The 19,552-nt window shown below is 42.3% G+C and overlaps 1 protein-coding gene across 1 annotated transcript in view; it reads right to left on the reverse strand.

The window, feature by feature from the left end:
- Positions 1-7,713: 7,713 nt before the first annotated feature.
- washc3 (WASH complex subunit 3) overlaps positions 7,714-19,552 on the reverse strand; it is a 45,237-nt gene continuing 33,398 nt past the window's right edge. The window contains exons 6-7 of the mRNA XM_072552014.1: positions 16,802-16,866; positions 7,714-10,829 (exon numbers count right to left, since the gene is read on the reverse strand). Of these exons, the coding sequence (XP_072408115.1) occupies positions 10,748-10,829; positions 16,802-16,866 (147 nt within the window). The 3' untranslated portion in view covers positions 7,714-10,747. The remainder of the gene's footprint in view (positions 10,830-16,801; positions 16,867-19,552) is intronic.

The following is a 19,552-nucleotide window of genomic DNA, read 5'->3' on the forward strand; positions in this document are numbered from 1 at the left end:
TAGGATGTAGCCCATCGGAGCCAGGAGATTTATCAATTTTAAGACCTTTTAGCTTTTCTAGCACTTTCTCTTTTGTAATGGCAACCATACTCAACTCAGCCCCCTGACTCCCTTTAATTGTTGGGATATTACTCATGTCTTCCACTGTGAAGACTGACACAAAGTACTTATTAAGTTCTCCTGCTATTTCCTTATCGCCCATCACTAGGCTTCCAGCATCAGTTTGAAGTGGCCCAATGTCTATTTTTGCCTGTCATTTGTTTCTTATATATTGAAAAAAACTTTTACTATCATTTCTAATATTACTAGCTAGCCTTCCTTCATATTTGATCCTCTCCTTCCGTATTTCTCTCTGTTATCCTCTGTTTGTTTTTGTAGCCTTCCCAACCTTCTGATTTGCCAGTGCTCTTGGCCACTTTATAGGATCTCTCTTTTTCTTTGATACATTTCCTGACTTCCTTTGTCAGCCATGGCTGTCTAATCCCTCCCCGGATAATCTTTCTTTGCTTGGGGATGAATCTCTGTACAGTGTCCTCAATTATACCCACAAACTCCTGCCATTTTTGTCTTCCCCGCTAGGCTCTGCTTCCAGTCTATTTTTGTCAGTTCCTCTCTCATGCCCTCGTAATTACCTTTATTTAACTGTAACCATTACATCCGATTTTGCCTTCTCTCTTTCAAACTCCAGACTGAACTCTACCATATTATGATCGCTGCTTCCTAAGTGTTCCCTTACTTTAAGATTTTTTATAAAGTCTGGTTCATTATATAGCACCAGGTCCAAAATAGCCTGCTCCCTTATTGGGTTCCATTACAAGCTGTTCCAAAAAGCCATCCTGTAAGCATTCCATGAATTCCCTTTCTTTGGATCCACTGGCAACATTATTTACCCAGTCCACCTGCATATTGAAGTCCCCCATGATCACCGTGACCTTGCCTTTCTGACATACCTTCTCTATTTCCCGGTACATGTTGCGTCCCTGGTCCTGACCACTGTTAGAAGGTCTGTACATAACTCCCATTATGGTTTTTTTGCCTTTGTGGTTCCTCAATTCCACCCACACAGACTCCACATCATCCAACGCTATGTCATTCAGTGCCATAGATTTAATTTTGTTCTTAACTAACAAGGCCACCCCGCCCCCTCTGCCCACCTCCCTGTCTTTTTGATAAGTTGAAAACCCTTGGATGTTTAACTGCCAGTCCTGACCCCCCTGCAACCACGTCTCTGTGATGCCTCCCACATCATAATCATTCACAATGATCTGTGCCATTAGCTCATCTGCTTTGTTACGAATGCTACGAGCATTCAGGTAAAGTGCCTTAATGCTAACCTTCTTGTCATTAGAGATATTGGAAGTCATAAGATGTCCTAAGTAATCCTTCCTTTTTGCTGCATTCCCAGTCTGTCTCAAGTTTAAATCCGCCTGCACATATGCTATCCTGCTGCTTATCTTTCCATTTAACTCCACACTCCCTGTCGCTTTCACTTTCCCTTCCCCCCCCCCCAACCCCCACCCCCCCCCACCCCCACCCCCCCCCCCCCACCCCCACCCCCACCCTACCATAGTCTACCATAGGGAACCTTATCAAACGCTTCACTAAAATCCATATACACCACATTAACCACTTTACCCTCATCCACCTGTTTCATCACCTTCTCAAAGAACTCAGTAAGGTTTGTGAGGCATGACCTACCCTTCACAAAACCGTGTTGACTATTCTTTATCAAATTATTCCTAGATGATTATAAATCCTATCTCTGATAATCCTTTCCAACACTTTACCCACAACCAAAGTAAGGCTCACCAGTCTATAGTTATCAGGGTTGCCTCTCCTCCCCTTCTTGAACAAGGATACAACATTTGCTAATCTCCAGTTTTCTGGCAATATTTCAGAGGACAGGCACTTCTGGTGGTTTTAGCATTAGCTTAATTAATTGGCCACCAGTCCAGTGAATTCTTGTGTATTGCAGTCTAGGAAAATACCATCCCCTAGAAAAAATTGAAGCAAGTAAGCCAGAGTCAATTTAGCCCGTAAGGCAGAAGCACAAAGTTTCTTAAAGTTAGCACCTAATTAGGCAATCTCACCCACAGTTAAGGATCACAAGACAGGTAGAGGCACATATCATTCCTGGTATAATGCCGAATCTGGAAGAGATCCCTAACACTTAATATCAGATTATATTCTGATGCCTTAACCTGAAGTGAGTTGCAATTTCTTCCATCAGCAAGACCAAATCTATTGACATCTTGGTCATCCCCAAGCCAAACGTCTGACAACTTATTTTAAACACAAAAAGTCACTACTTCCACAAACAACAAACCCTGCTTTCACTCCTACAACAGCTCAGTTGTTGCTCAATGTTTCATCAATGCCATCCACTCCTTTAGACTCTATTCTTACAATTCTCTCCTGGCCTGCTTCTTGTCCTTCACTCTCTGAGAACTTCAATGCAGCCAAAACTCAGCTGCCCATATCTTAGAATCCCTACAGTATGGAGACAGGCCATTTGGCCCAACAAGTCCACATGAACCCTCTGAAGAGCATGTCATGCAGACCCATCCCTGTAACTCTGCATTTTCCATGGCTAACTCACCTAACCTACACATCCCTGGACACTATGGGCAATTTAGCATGGCCAATCCACCAAACCTGCACATCTTTGGACTGTTGGAGGAACCTGGAGCTCCCGGCAGAAACCCATGCAGACACGGGGAGAATATGCAAATTCCACACAGATAGCCACCCAAGGGTGGGACTGCATCCAGGTCCCTGGCATTGTGAGACAGCAGTGCTAACCAATGAGACACTGTGCTGCCTTTAAGTCGCATTAATATCAAACATGTTGATATCAAACATATCAAACATAAGTTGGAAGTCTGAAACAAACAAAAACAGAAATTGCTGAAGAAACTCAGAACTGGCCGCATCTATGAAGAAAAAACAGACAATGTTTCAAGTCCAGTGACGTATTTTGTTCTGACTAAGGGTCACTGGACTCGATGCGTGGTCCATTTTCTCTTCAAAGGTGCTGCCAGTCCTGCTGAGTCTCTCCAGCTATTTCTATTTGTTTCAGATCTCCAGCATTCGCAGTGTTTTTTGTTTTATATTATATTGTGCCCATCCCACACCCCATTCTAATCAACCTACATTGGCTCCTGGTCTCTCAATGCCTCAAATTGAGTGTTTAAGTCCCTTGCACAACGATAACAGTGAGTAATGACAAAAATTACTATCACGTTTCAAACCCCACAAACAGCACAAAACTGCAGGCAGTCCTGAGGGAGTGCTACATCATGGAATGTTTCATTTTTTGGTTGAGGGATTCAACTAAGACCCTGTCTGCCCTCTTAGGGAGATGTCAAAGATCCTATGGTCCTACTTCAGAGAACAGAAGGAGGGAGCATCCTGCCTCATCATGGTCACTTAATATCCCACTTTCAACATCACTAAAACATGATGGTTGTCCATTATTACAATGCAGCTTGTGGATAAAGTCAGAAGTTACATGACACCAGGTGATAGTCCAACAGGTTTATTTGAGATCACAAGCTTCTGGAGTGCTGTCCCCTCATCAGGTAAGGTCACCTGACAAATCATGGCTGTCATCGACAGTTTGTGGATGGATGTGCAGATTGTCTGTTGTTTCCCCAAACAGTGACTACACTTCAAAAAGTACTTTGTCAGGTGTAAAAGTGATTTGAAAGCTTCTTGAGGTCATGTAAGGTGCTACATAAATGCAAGGCAGCACAGCACCACCTTCTCAGAGACAACTAGGACAGGCAATAAATGCTGCTTCAGCCAGTGACACCCGTGTCCCATGACTGAATAAAAAGTGTCACATTTACTACTGTCTGGGAATAGATCTGCCCAACGTCCAACCTAGTCCTGCCTTTATTTAACTTGCAAATGTGAACCAAACCTTCCAGGGTCAGTCTCAGAGAAATTATTTCTCCATGTGAACATAATTTAGTTTGTTGATTATTTTACATATCTTGATCAAAAACTCATAGTCTGCACTTCTCTGATGTACACAGATTCATCTCAGGAAGTCAAGTGATTGAGCAATTCTCTCACTGTCTCTACCTGCTAGTCAAACAGGCTCATTTTTGTCAGGCAGTTCTGGTAAAGGCCACTAGAGAGAGCACTACACTGCAGCTGGACCGTGCTGCTCTGAGAAAGGATATTTTGCTTGTCAATTGCTTCCGATCTGTTCATCAGATTTCTAATCTTTAAAGAACAAAAACTGACTGGTTAAGCCTGCCGTAATAACGGTTCAATTTCCATCTGACTTCTCTGTCGGCTTTCAAGACTTGTTGAGCACAAAATCCCGTCAATGTTCACCACGTGCCCTTCAAGAGACGTGCAGTGAAATGTTTTCATATTCTGAAAAGGAAAAGCTACTGCGATAAGATTGGAAGGTCAGCTGTGCAATGGGCAAAGGCATCAGAATGTCTCTCTGATATCCCAACGCTATCTATCATTCTCCATCATCTGCTCTCATCAATGTTCATGCTCCGATCTGCAACTTGTATTGATAATCACTTTTTTAACATAATGAAACTTCCCAAATCTTGACAAGTGCAATATCAATTTTGACCAAGTCCTGTAAGAAGTTATAAAGGGCTGATTACCAAACTGGTAGACTGAAAGGAGATTCCTAAACAAGGAGACCGACACAGAGGTTCAGGGGAGGAACTCTCGTGTTTTAGTGTTCTGCTACCTATGGTGGGCAGCAATGCCAGACAAATTACCCTGACTATTTATTCAATCTCGCTTTCACATAGACATTTACAGCACAGGAGGAGGCCATTTGGTTCATCATGCCTGTGCGGGTCAACAAAAATCTGACTGCACTAATCTGGTGTCTGTTTTCCAGCTGTTGGGCCAAAGCACTGGCAGCTACGGAAACACAGTGAACATCTAAACATTACTAAAATGTTTCTGGCTCAGCTAGCCTCTTTGGGAACTGTTCCAAACTCTCATCATACTCAGTGAAAACAAATTCTCAACTCTCCTCTTAGCCTTCTCCCTCTTACCTTAAATCTATGCCCTCTGGTTATTAACCTCTCTACTGAGGCAAAAGGTGCCTTACAACCACGCTACATCCCTCATAATTTTATACACCACTGGAAGACTCCTCTACAAACTTCGCTGCTCAAAGGTAAACAACCCCAGCCTGTCCACCCAACCCTCATTGCTCAGATCCTGCAGCCCAGGCAAATCTCATCTGCACTCAGGATTGTGTTGACATAAGGAGGGAAGATGTGTTGGGTAGGCTAAAGGATATTAAGGTGGACAAATCCCCAGGACCGGATGGCATCTATCAAAGTTGCCGAGGGAGACGAGAGAGGAAATAGCTGGGGCCCTGATAGGTATCTTTGTAGCATCCTTAAACACAGGTGAGGTCCGGAGGACTGGAGGGTAGCTCATGTTGTCCCCCTGTACAAGAAGGGTAGAGGGATATTCCAGGTAACCACAGACCAGTAAGCCTGATGTCAGTTGTGGAAAAGGTACTGAGGGATAAAATCTATTCATATTTGGAAAAGAATGGGCTTATCAATGATAGGCAACATGGTTTTGTGTGGGGTAGATCGTGCCATACCAACTTAATAGTGTCCTTTGAAGAAATGACCAAGTTGATAGATGAAGGAAGAGCTGTAGATGTCATATACATGAACTTTAGTAAGGCGTTTGACAAGGTTCCCCATGGTAAACTAATAGAGAAAGTGAAGTCACATAGTATGCAGGGTGTTCTAACGAGGTGGATAAAAAAAAACTGGTTGAGCAGCAGGAGACAGACGGTAGTAGTTGAAGGGAGTTTCTCGAAATGGAGAAAGGTGACCAGTGATGTTCCACAGGGGTCAGTGCTGGGACCACTGTTGATTGTGATATACATAAATGATCTGGAAAAGGACATTGTTGGTCTGGTCAGTAAGTTTGCAGATGACACGAAGATTGGTGGAGTAGCAGAAAGTATAAGGGACTGTCAGAGAATACAGGAGAATATAGATAGACTGGAGAGTTGGGCAGAAAAGTGGCAGATGGCGTTCAATCCAGACAAATGTAAGGTGATGCATTTTGGGAAGTCTAGTTCTAGAGCAAGCTATACTGTAAATGGAACAGCCTTGGGAAAAGTTGATAAGCAGAGAGATCTGGGAGTTCAGGTCCATTGTACCCTGAAGGTGGCTGCACAGGTGCATAGAGTGGTCAAGAAGGCATATGGTATGCTTGCCTTCATCGCACGGGGTATTGAGTACAAGAGCTGGCAGGTCATGTTAACATTGTACAAGACTTTGGTTCGGCCCCATTTAGAATACTGTGTACAGTTCTGGTTGCCACAAAAGGATGTGGGCGCTTTGAAGAAGGTTCACGAGGATGTTGCCTGGTATGGAAGGTGCTAGCTATGAAGAGAGGTTGAGTAGGTTAGGATTGTTTTCATTAGAAAAAAGGGAGATTGAGGGGGGACCTGATGTTTACAAAATCATGAAGGGTATAGACAGGGTGGATAGAGTTAAGTTTTTTTCCCCCAGGGTGAGGGAATTCAATAACGAGAGGTCACGCATTCAAGGTGAGAGGTTTAAGGGGGATATATGTGGCAAGTACTTCACACAGAGGGTGGTAGGTGCCTGGAATGCGTTGCCAGCAGAGGTAGTAGAGGTAGGCATGTTCAATTCAGTTAAGGTGTGTCTGGACAGATGCATGAGTAGGTGGGGAGCAGAGGGATACAGATGCTTCGGAAATGGGCGACAGGTTTAGACAGTAGATTTGGATTGGCTCAGGCTTGGAGGGCCGAAGGGCTTGTTCCTGGGCTGTAAATTTTCTGTTCGTACACTCTTGATGCAATCACATCCTTTCCAGAATGTGACCAGAACTGCATGTTCCAGGTGTGGCCTAACCAACACTTTGTACAGATTCAACACAACCTTCTTGCTCTTGTATTCAATGGCTAAGCCAATAAAAGCAAGTACCCCATATGTCGTCTTAACCACTTTCTCCCCTGCACAGTTCTGTGGATGTGCAAACTAAGGTCCTTCTGAACTTAGGTATTTTCCACGGTCCTACCATCCACAGTGCCATTTTTCTGTTTCTGATGACATTTTTTTGCTGTTGGTGCACAAATCAAACCTACTCACCTCAATATCACTCCTGGCTCAGAATGTCACCTCTGGCCTGCATTTATTCCCCATATACCTCATGTGGATAAATTTGTGCACCTTGGAATAAATGGATATTTGATCAGTTGGCTCACAAATAAATTAATCTGCTAGTGTTCCTTCGATGCAAATACTAAAAAGAACAGGGCAAGCCAGGGTAAGCCTCAACCTACAAAAAAAAATCAACACTGCAGAGAGCAAGTTTATTTAAAAGCAGAGCCAGACGATGGTTTCCCTAAGTAAACAAGAATTAGTAATTTTCTGTATTTAACAGTTTGGTCCCTCACCACACCCCCTATATTTATTCTGGATAAGGAACAGATTTGGCTTGCAGCTCTTGCTTGCTGAAGTCAGGCACCAGGTGACAAACCTCTAAGCACTTGTCTCATCCATAATGGTTAATTTCTTGCTGCAGCAAAGGTTAAGGGAAATGGGATTCTGTGCAGGACTCACATCAACACTGAGCCTCAGAGAAACACTGATGAAACCAGAGGGAGAGGTCTCAAGCAAAGTGATTACAAAACAATCAAGGCAATGGGTATGCCACAAAACATTTTAACAGAAAACATTTTATTTTTATTTTCGAACAAAGGACCCAGGGTATTGATCTTTTGAAAGAAAAGTAGTTAGAAGTTAGGTCTTTGTGACAGATTTATGACACAATGAAGAAAACTATAAATTTTGTATACTTAACTTCGAGAAATAAAGCAAAAAGCATCACAATTCCTAGGAGGTTTGACCCAAAGACAGAATGACAGTTATCAAACCTCCCATATACCTATGATATTTCCATGTGCACGTTTCTTTCCTCATTAATTTTGTAAATAAAGTTTATGGAATGGGTGAGCAACAATACATACAACAGCACAGCAATACAGCAAATACAGAAGACCCACATAGGCAGGTTGAATGTGTTAAAGGAATCAGGTATCAAACTGCAAGACTATGTAACCTCCTGACGCCTTTGGCACACAACTTCAACTCACTGCACAATGCACATGAACAATAAAGATCAGACGTTTTAGTATCTGAGCTCGACATATTGAGATTCAGCGCACATCACGATTATTACTTCATTTTCAGCAGTACAAATACTGAATTATTAATGAAGGAAAAGTTTTGGAGATTACAGACCTGAGCATTGACAAAACAAATATCATTTTTAGGTTTCTTATTCGACTCTAACTGAAGTGATATGAAATCATATTAAGCTGATTATCTGCAGGGGTTCCAAAATTGATCTGAACTCGTGACTGTGGATCACAGACCTGCCTGGTTAAAGTGCAGTAGTTTTGCAAGGATGTCTGTTGCACAGGGTATATACTCCAACTAACGCTAGAAAGGCTTGCTCAACATTTCAGCTGTCCCAACATCATAGTTCCTCTCGTAACGTCATCAACGTTGACAATTCCAGTGCAACTTAGATTCTTTTGAGCAACTTAGTGCACAGCATTTAATTTGTGCAGGAATATAAAAGGTTGCAGGAAAATTCAAGGAGATTGCTGCAAGTGAGCAAGTGTACTTGCATTTATATAGTGCCTTGCATGATCTCAGGTCATTCCAATGCACTTTACAGCCAATGAAGAACTTTCAAAGTGTTGACACTGTTGCAACTTAGGATGTTTGTGCTCTTCAGAAAAACACACATGTATTAGGAAGGTTCCTGGATTACTTAGGAAGTGTATTCGTTGGCTTGCTCAAATCATGTGCTGTTGATGTTCATGCCACAGGTACAAGAGCCTCAGCAAAATGAAATTCTAGCAACGTTTGAGTCATCTCCTGGGCCAGTCTGGGATCCAGCCTCTCACTCCAAGCTACTGTTGTCACAATCCAACCAATCTTTCACCTATCGGTGGTACAATTACAACAAACAAACATCCAACTGGTACTTGATTCGGTGAATAAAATAACTCAATACTTGAAATTGCATTGGAAAGATAAATTTACAGAAGGCTAAGATATATAAGCCCTTTACTGGCGGTAAAATGCTTTCAATATCCTGAGGGTGGGAAATGTACTTTCTAAATGTAAGTTCTTTCTCTTCGTTACTAATATATTTGACAAGAAATGTAGCTCAATTGGTGATGGAACTGGAAAAGGTCCAACACCCCAGCTAAGTGCTATACATTAATAGCATGGGTTTTGAAGGTAGGATTACAAACAATGCAGTATTATCCAACTCTTACTCCCTTCAAGTACAACTTGCTGCCCTATGCTTGCAATGGGTAGATTTACTCCATTATATCGCTGTAGTGCCATCATGGACTAGGTGGTGTGATTACAACGTGAAAATTGATGTTGCCCTTCCCATTATTAGTGCTGAGGGCAGAATGCCAGCCCCTAAGGTGGGCACTGAATTATTTTTAGACTTTGCCCCACCTTTTCATCTGAAGGTTAAATGGTCTGAACTCAGTATCTGCAATGACGAGGTTCATGAATGTTTCAGTGTTTAAACAAACAAGGAGGCTCCCCTGGGAAATTCAGGGCTGCTCAGGATAGTTTATCTTGGATGGGATGATAAAATACCGAGCTTCTCAATGCTGTTTGTGTCCAAGAACAAAGAAGAACTAAGATTTGAAAATGTTACTGCTCAATAATTATTCAATATTAACAGGTCTATAAATTTTGAAGCAATTGTGAGTTATGATGTTGTCTTAAAATTAGCTTCTCAGTTTCGATGAAGGTTACGCACTCTTCAGCACAAGTCTCTGCAGTAGCAATGTCCATCAGACCTTGCATCAGCTTTAAAGAATGGGACTAACTCCGAACACATGGGGAGGATGGAGTGCTGCAGCTGGAGTAACCTCTCAGGATCAATACCAGAAGATAAACATCTGACACACCCTGTCAAATTCAGACTCTCAGCCTAAAAATGACAATGACTACCAGGGAGGAACAGAGGTGTGAAGACAAATAATTCTCACCTAACAGCAGATAGCCAAGCATCAAGCTCCTAAAACCAGTGGGGTAGTTACAATGAAGCAGTGTGGGGAAGTGTTCTTGTTTGTGACTCAGCCAAGTCAACAGTAAACATAACAGGTAATCATTTACAATTTCTTCAGTTCTGCACAAGTCTACTCTTCAGAGATCAGGTTTTACTCATTAAGGGACAGCTTCTCTTTATGTGGGAACAGAACAGCACATGAACAATCCGTTCATAATTTTTCCAAGATAAAGCCGAACAAATTCTACACGGTGCCTGGTATATAAAATATGGAAATAACATTATCTCATATTCATTTGCATTTAACACCTTGATGACAATCCCAATTTGTTCACCCACATCGTTGACAGTACATCTAAATACATAGAAAAGAGATTATAACTTCATGCACAAATAAAAGTGCAGCTTGGCATTCAAATGGTCATAAAACTTACAAGCTATTGACAGACCTGTGGCAGAGACTTGGTTTAAGACTGAGTGGTGTGTTCACGTACAGTGATAGAGGCGGCTTCATATTGACACAATCCTTCTGCATTGTTTAACCATCAAAAAAAAATCAATGCCCCCTCGATATTACAGACAGTGTTCCATAATCTCTAGTTTGAGAATTGAAATACGTCTGTTTGAGAATTGAAGTCTGTTTTCAATCACTGAATGAAGATTCGCTGCCTGAGCTGTCTCCTTCATCTTCTTTAACTCCATCGGGAACTGGGGCATCTGGAGTCCTACACAAGGAGAAACAGTAATACGTGGGATAATCAAAGAGCATAATCCTAAAGGAATCAGCACAGTGAAGTTGCAGCACTGATTCATGATGGAAAAAAACAAGCTATTGCAAATAAAAAACAGAAGCTTTGTCAACTGCAATTTAACTTAAACAAATATTCTCATTTAACGGTGATGCATGACCACTGGAGTACTTCAGTGAAGGAGCCTATATATTGAAGTAAGAAGTAGGTTTTGCTGGGAAAGTCTAGGATGTGGAAAGATGTTGTGAAACTTGAAAGGGATCAGAAAAGATTTACAAGGATGTTGCCAGGGTTGGAGGGGTTGAGCTATAGGGAGAGGCTGAACAGGCTGGGGCTGTTTTCCCTGGAGCGTCGGAGGCCGAGGGGTGACCTTATAGAGGTTTACAAAATTATGAAGGGCATGGATAGGATAAATAGACAAAGTCTTTTCCCTGGGGTGGGAGAGTCCAGAACTAGAGGGCATAGGTTTAGGGTGAGAGGGGAAAGATATAAAAGGAACCTAAGGGGCAACGTTTTCATGCAGAGAGTGGTACATGTATGGAATGAGGTGCCAGAGAATGTGGTGGACGCTGGTACAATTGCAACATTTAAAAGGCATCTGGATGGGTATATGAATGGGAAGGGTTTGGAGGGATATGGGCCGGGTGCTGGCAGGTGAGACTATATTGGATTGGGATATCTGGTCAGCGTGGACAGGTTGGACCGAAGGGTCTGTTTCCATGCTATACATCTCTATGACACAGTAGTTCAGTGGTTAACAATCCTAACTTTGACCGAGCAGGTTTAAGTCCTCCTCGTGGGTAGTTCTGAATAGGAGTCACAATGGACTTGAAATGTTAATTCTGTTTCTCTCTCCTCAGACGCTGCCAGACCTCGTTCTCCAACATTCTCTGTTTTTATTCCATTCCAGGACTTATTGGCTTTGAAAGAATTTTGCTACTGCGACAGGAAAGCCAATCAGCAGTTTTAAGAAAGCATCTCATTATCACCATGGTAAGAGATGAAGCTACCTAGGAATGTAAAAATAGATAGCAAGAGTTTCTTCAGTTATTTAAAAAGGAAAACTGTAAGTAAAGTGAATGCAGGTCCACTAGAGAGCTACGGCTATTGGGGTGGGTTTAAACTAATCCAGCAGGGAATGGGAACAAAAATTGTAGTTCAAGTATAGAAAATGTTGAGAGTAGGGAGGTCCGAAATCAAGTTTCAGGGACGCAAGATGGCACCGGCAAGCAAGAAGTTGGTTTGAAGTGTGTCTACTTCAACGCCAGGAGCATCCGGAATAAGGTGGGTGAACTTGCAGCATGGGTTGGTACCTGGGACTTCAATGTTGTGGCCATTTCGGAGACATGGATAGAGCAGGGACAGGAATGGTAGTTTTGTGTGTGTGCGCGTGTGCGTGTGGTTGTTGGTCAAGGACAGTATTACAGTTGCAGAAAGGATGTTTGAAGACTCGTCAACTGAGGTAGTATGGGCTGAGGTTAGAAACAGGAAAGGAGAGGTCACCTTGTTGGGAGTTTTCTATAGACCTCCGAATAATTCCAGAGATGTAGAGGAAAGGATAGCAAAGATGATTCTCGACAGGAGTGAGAGAGACAGGGTAGTTGTCATGGGGGACTTCAACTTTCCAAATATTGACTGGGAACACGATAGTACAAGTACTTTAGATGGGTCAGTTTTTGTCCAGTGTGTGCAGGAGAGTTTCCTGACACAGTATGCAGACAGGCCAACAAGGGGTGAGGCCACATTAGATTTGGTACTGGGTAATGAGCCCGGCCAGGTGTTAGACTTGGAAGTAAGTGAGCACTTTGGTGATCGCGATCACAATTCTGTTATGTTTACTTTAGTGATAGAAAGGGATAGGCGTATACCACTGGGCAAGAGTTACAGCTGGGGGAAAGGCAATTACGATGCGATTAGGCAAGATTTAGGAAGCATAGGATGGGGAAGGAAACTGCAGGAGATAGGCACATTAGAAATGTGGAGCTTATTCAAGGAAAAGGTCCTGTGTGTCCTAGATAAGTATGGACCGGTCAGGCAGGGAGGAAGCTGTTCAGCGAGGGAGCCGTGGTTTACGAAGGAAGTGGAATCTCTGGTCAAGAGGAAGAAGGCGGCTTATGTTAGGGTGAGATGTGATGGCTCAGTTAGGGCGCTTAAGGCTTACAAGGTAGCCAGGAAAGACCTAAAGAGGGAGCTCAGAAGAGCTAGGAGGAGACATGAGAAGTTGTTGGTGGATAAGATCGGGGTAAACTCTAAGGATTTCTATAGGTATTTAAGGAATAAAAGAATGATGAGAGTAAGATTAGGCCCAATCAAGGATAATAGTGGGAAGTTGTGTGTGGAGTCAGAGGAGATAGGGGAAGCACTTAATGAATATTTTTCGACAGTATTCATTCTAGAAAATGACAATGTTGTCGAGGAGAATACTGAGATACAGACTACTAGACTAGGTGGGGTTGAGGTTCACAAGGAAGAGGCATTAGAAATCCTGCAGAGTGTGAAAATAGATAAGTCCCCTGGGCCGGATGGGATTTATCCTAGGATCCTCTGGGAAGCCAGGGAGGAGATTGCCGAGCCTTTGGCATTGATCTTTAAATCGTCGTTGTCTACAGGAATAGTGCCAGAAGACAGGAGGATAGCAAATGTGATTTCCCTGCTCAAGAAGGGGAGTACAGACAACCCTGGTAATTATAGACCAGTGAGCCTTACTTCAGTTGTTGGTAAAATGTTGGAAAAGGTTATAAGAGATAAGATTTATAATAATCTAGAAAAGAATAATTTGATTAGGGATAGTCAGCACGGTTTTGTGAAGGGTAGGTCGTGCCTCACAAACCTTATTGAGTTCTTTGAGAAGGTGACCAAACAGGTAGATGAGAGTAAATCGGTTGATGTGTTGTATAAGGATTTCAGCAAAGCGTTCGATAAGGTTCCCCACAGTAGGCTATTGTACAAAATGCGGAAGAATAGGATTGTGGGAGATATAGCAGTTTAGTTCAGTAATTGGCTTGCTGAAAGACAACAGAGGGTGGTGGTTGATGGGAAATGTTCATCCTGGAGTCCAGTTACCAGTGGTGTACCGCAAGGGTCGGTGTTGGGTTCACTGCTGTTCGTCAATTTTAGAAACGACCTGGATGAGGGCGTAGAAGGGTGGGTTAGTAAATTTGTAGACAACACTAAGGTCGGTGGAGTTGTGGATCGTGATGAAGGATGTTGTAGGTTACAGAAAGACATAGATAAGCTGCAGAGCTGGGCTGAGAGGTGGCAAATGGAGTTTAATGCGGACAAGTGTGAGGTGAGTCACTTTGGTCAGAGTAACCGGAATGCAAAGTACTGGGCTAATGGTAAGATTCTTGGTAGTGTAGATGAGCAGAGAGATCTCGGTGTCCAAGTACACAGATCCTTGAAAGTTGCCACCCAGGTTGACAGGGTTGTTAAGAAGGCATACAGTGTTTTAGCTTTTATTAATAGAGGGATCGAGTTCTGGAACCATGAGGTTATGCTACAGCTGTACAAAACTCTAGTGCGGCCGCACTTGGAGTATCGTGTACAGTTCTGGTCACCACATTATAAGAAGGATGTGGAAGCTTTGGAAAGGGTGCTGAGGAGATTTACCAGGATGTTGCCTGGTATGGAGGGAAGGTCTTATGAGGAAAGGCTGAGGGACTTGAGGCTGTTATTGTTAGAGAGAAGAAGGTGACGTAATAGAGACATATAAGATAATCAGAGGGTTAGGTAGGGTGGACAGGGAGAGCCTTTTTCCAAGTATGACGATGGTGAGCACAAGGGGGCGTAGCTTTAAATTGAGGGGTTATTGATATAGAACAGATGTCAGAGGTAGCTTCTTTACTCAGAGAGTAGTAAAGGTATGGAATGCTTTGCCTCAACTGTAGTAGATTCGCCAACTTTAAGTGCATTTAAGTCGTCATTGGACAAGCATATGGACGTACATGGAATAGTGTAGGTTAGATAGGCTTCAGGTCAGTATGACAGGTCGGCGCAACATTGAGGGCCGAAGGGTCTGTACTGCGCTGTAATGTTCTATTGGGAGATAGCATGGAAATGATGGATGAAAGGAATAAATATTTTGCTCTGACTTCACTATAGAGGATACAAATATCATTCCAGGAATAGCTGTAAATCAGATGGTGGAAAGGAGAGAGAAACTTTGCAAAACCATAATCATGAGGAAAGCTGAGAAAACTGATGGAGCTATGGGGTGACAAGTTCATCCTCGGGTCTGAAAAGAGGTACTAATTAGGTGGTAAATGCATTGGTGTTAAACTTTCAAAACTCCCTTGATTCAGGAAAGGTTCCAGTCGACTGAAAAGTAGCAAACATAAACCTTATGTTCAAAAAAAGGAAGCAGAAAGCAGGAAACTATAGGCTAGTTAACTTGATGCCTGTCCTGCGGAATGCATCAGAATCAATCACTAAAGGGATTACAGCTGCACCCTTAGATTTAAAAGACATTTGGACAGGTAAATGCAGAGGAAAGATTTGGAGGGATATAGGCCAAATGCAGGCAAATGGGACTAGTTTACTTCAGGAAACTTGGTCTGCACAAACAAGTTGGACAAAAAGGGTCTGTTTCCGTGCTGTATGACTCTATGATTCTCTCCCCAGGAAGGTTTAGCATGGCTTTGTCAAAGAGATATCATACTGGACCGATTTATTGGAAGCTGTTGAATGAGTAAGATGTGCTGTGGATAAAATACTGTATTTGATTTTCCAGAACGCATTTGATAAAGTGCTATATCAATATTACTGCAGAAAATAAAATCTCACGGCATGGGGGTAACATAATGGCATGGATAGAAGATTGGCTGTGTGGCATAAATGTCCAATTGGCAAGATGTGAGCAGTGGAGTTTTGCACGGGTCTGGTTAGGCCTCAACCTTTTATAATGTACATCAATGACTTGGACAAGCAGTCGGTAGGCATGGTAGATAAACTCACAGATTAAACCAAGATAAGTAGGAAAATATATTGTGAAAACGACATCAGAAAGTTTCAGAAGGATATCAATGGCTGACTAAGTGAGCAAACATCTGGCAGGTGGAACTTCATGTGGGAAAATGAAAAAGTGAAAAAACAGTATTAATTAAATGGAGAATGATTACAAAAGCTGGAGATACAGGGGACTTAGTACTAATGCATGAGCCGTAATCAGAAAGATGGAGGGGATGTTATCCTTTATTGTGAAAAAAATTGAACATAATGCAAGGATGTTAGGCTTCAGTTATTCACAGCATTGGTGAGGCCACATTTCAAGTACCATGTGTAGTTTTGGTCTCCTTATTGAAGCAAGGGTACAAACACACTGGAGGCACTTCAGGACATGTTTACTATGGGAGTGTGGAATTTGAAACACAAACTGATCAGCTATGATCTTACTGAATGGTGGAGCAGCTAAAGAGGCCAAGTGGTCTATATTTGAATTTTGTAAGAGTAATTAGAGATGGTCAATAAATACTGGCTTTGCCAACAATCATATTTGTGATCTTAACATCATTTAATGTATATATGCCTTGACACGCTTGCTGAACAAAATCCTTACTGATCTCAATCTTGCAAACTCCAATTGCATCATTGCCTCCATAGCTTTCTGAAGGACAGAATTCCATATTTCCACTATCCTGCATGTTTACTTTTCACTCCCTGGTTTTATTTGTTTGAATTGCGTGGGGCCAACAGATTGCACAGGGCTATTCTTGGCACCAGTACCTCAAAGGAGCACATCAAAATTTGTTAGAAGCTTTGAAAAGCATCCAACTCTCCATAAACATTCTTTGAAGCTTAGTACGTGATTCACAAAACTCTGAACACATGGTATGGGGCAGTGTTGGATGCAGCCCATTCCTCTGGTTCAAGTGAATTAACTATATACGAGAGTCAGAGAGAAAAGAACATTTGAACAAATGGAGAAGTTTCAAAATTTGGTGGAAACTCACTCTAACAGGTCTGGGTTGAGTCCTTCAGAAATCATTTTGTTTCTTATGGCCATAACAGGAACACCCTGCAACACAGAAAGGAGATTCAGAGAATTTTACATTGTCAATAGTTCAAAACAGCAAGGCTTGATCAGAGCATAATGAAATGGCCGGAAGACTCTAGTTAGGGGAATGTTGAAATATTGGACTGAGAAATCCTCAGAACAAGCCATTAAAAAAAAACTTAACAGTTTGAAATTCTACAGCAGCATAGTGGCTCAGTGATTAGCACTGCTGCCTCACAGTGTGGAGTTTGCACATCCTCCCCATGTCTGTGTGGGTTTCCTCCGGGTGCTAGGGTTTCCTCCCACAATCCAAAGATGTGCAAGTTAGGTGGATTGGCAATGTTAAATTGCCCATCGTGTTAGGTGCATTAGTCAGGGATAAATGTAGGGTTGGGGAATGGGTCTGGGTGGGTTACTCTTCAAAGGGTCGATGTGGACTTGTTGGGCCGAAGGGCCTGTTTCCATACCATAGCGAATCTAATCTAATCTCTAATCTAAGCACTATCCCATAAAATATAGGAGCTGAAATTAGGCCATTCTGCCCATGAAGTCTGCCCTGTCATTTCATCATGGCTGATCCATTTCTCAACCTCATTCTCCCCGTAACCTTTGATCCCCTTGACAATCAAGAACCTATCTATCTCTGTCTTAGACAAATGGAATGACCTGGCCTCCATAATCCCCTGTGGCAGTGAGATTCACTACTCTCTGGCTGAAGAAGTTTCTCCTCATCACTGTTTTAAAAGGTCTTCCCTTTATTCTAAGGCTATGCCCACGGGTTTTAGTCTTTCCTACCAATGGGAACATCTTCCCAACATCCACTCTGCCCAGACCATTCAGTATTCTGTACGTTTCAATTGGATTCCCTCTATACTTCTAAATTCCATCAAACATAGACCCAGAGTCCTCAAAAGTTGCTCATACGTTAAGCCTTTCATTCCTGGGATCATTCTTGTGAATCTCCTTTGAATCCGCTCCAGGGCCAGTACATCCTTCCTGAAGTGTGGAGCCCAAAATTGCTCACAATACTCTACATACGGTCTGACCAGAACTTTATAAAGCCTCAGAAGTACATCCCTGCTTTTATTTTTTAGTAACTCACATGTGTCCTGGACTCTCTCAAATTGTTAGGATGTACAACACTTGTGTCTTCCACTGAGAAGACTGACACAAAGTACTTGTTCAGTTCCCCGCCACATCTTTGTTCCCCATTACTACTTCTCCAGCATCAGTTTCCAGTAGCCCAATGTTCACTTTTGCCTTTCTTTTGCCCTTTATACATTTAAAGAAACTCTTACAATGTTCGTTTACATTACAGGCTAGCTTACCCTCATACTTCCCTTGTCGGCCATGGTTGCTTCATCCTCCTTTTAGTATGCTTCTTTTTCCTCAGGATGAATCTTTGCTGTGTCTCCTGAATTACTCCCAGAAACTCCTGTCATTGTTGTTCTGCTGTCTTTCCTGCTAGGCTCCTCTCCCAGTCAATTCTACTCAGCTCCTCCCTCACACCTCTGCAATTGTCTTTATTCATCTCTATAAAGTCAACTGGATGTGGTTTCTGCTGGATGTAGCTAGCATAAAGGAAGACTAAGCAGTTGGAGAAATGTATGCAGAGAAGGGAGGGTAAGGTTTTGGAGAAGCAGAAAACAAGTGAAAGGCCAGATCAGAGGGTGCCTGAAGGAATTTAACACAAAGAATTTGTATTTAAACAGGGCTGGAGAGTGGTTAGCTGGATAGCTCTTTCGAGAGCTGATACAGACACAATAGATCACGGCCTCCTACTGTACTGCAAAATTCAATGATTATGTGATTCACTGGCTCCCTCTCATTTCAGTATGACTTACATCCTCAAAGAACTCCAATAGATTTGCTAAGCATGATTTCCCTTTTGTAATTCATGCTGACTGTCTGATCCTTCCACTGATTTCCAATGCTCACTATTAATTTTTTTATAATGGACTCGAGTGTTTTCGCCACTACTGACATCTGGCTAACTGGTCTGTAATTTTTGCTGTCTCCTTCTTAAATAGAAGGGTTACATTAGCTACCACCCAATTGTTCCACTGACTGAAGAATCTTGGAAGATGACCACCAATGCATCCACTACTTCTAGGGTCATTTCTTTAAGAACTCTTGGATGTAGATGATCAGGCTCTGGGGATTTATCAGCCTTCAAAGCTATAAATGTGCTGTACACCATTTCCTTACTAATGCTGATAGTCTTCAAGTTTCTCCTTTTCACTTAATCCTATGTTTCCCAATATTTCGGGTATATGATTTATGCCTGTCTTTGTGAACACAGAATCACAATATATATTTAGCTGGTCAGCCATTTCTTTGTTCCCCATTATAAATTCCCCTGCTTCTGGCTATAAGGGACCTTTAATGTCTTCACTAATCTTTTTTTTCTTTTCACATTCTTCCTCTTGTACTCAATTTTCCCTTTCTTAATCAATCCCTTCGCCCTCCTTTGCTGAATTCTGAACTGCTCCCACTCCTCTGGTCTGTTGTTTTTTCTGGCCAATTTGTATGTTTCTTCCTTGGAGCTAATACCACCTCTAATTTCCCTTGCACCCTGTGATATAGCCGGCTTTTCCATTTCACCAGAGAGGAATGAACAATTGTTGCAATTCACCCATGTGCTCTTTGAAAATTTGCCATTGCCTTCCACAGTCCTCCCTTTAAGTAATGTTCCCCAAAACATGAT

The sequence above is a fragment of the Chiloscyllium punctatum genome, chromosome 32, assembly GCF_047496795.1.
Source record: "Chiloscyllium punctatum isolate Juve2018m chromosome 32, sChiPun1.3, whole genome shotgun sequence".
In the NCBI taxonomy this organism is placed as follows: Eukaryota; Metazoa; Chordata; class Chondrichthyes; order Orectolobiformes; family Hemiscylliidae; genus Chiloscyllium; species Chiloscyllium punctatum.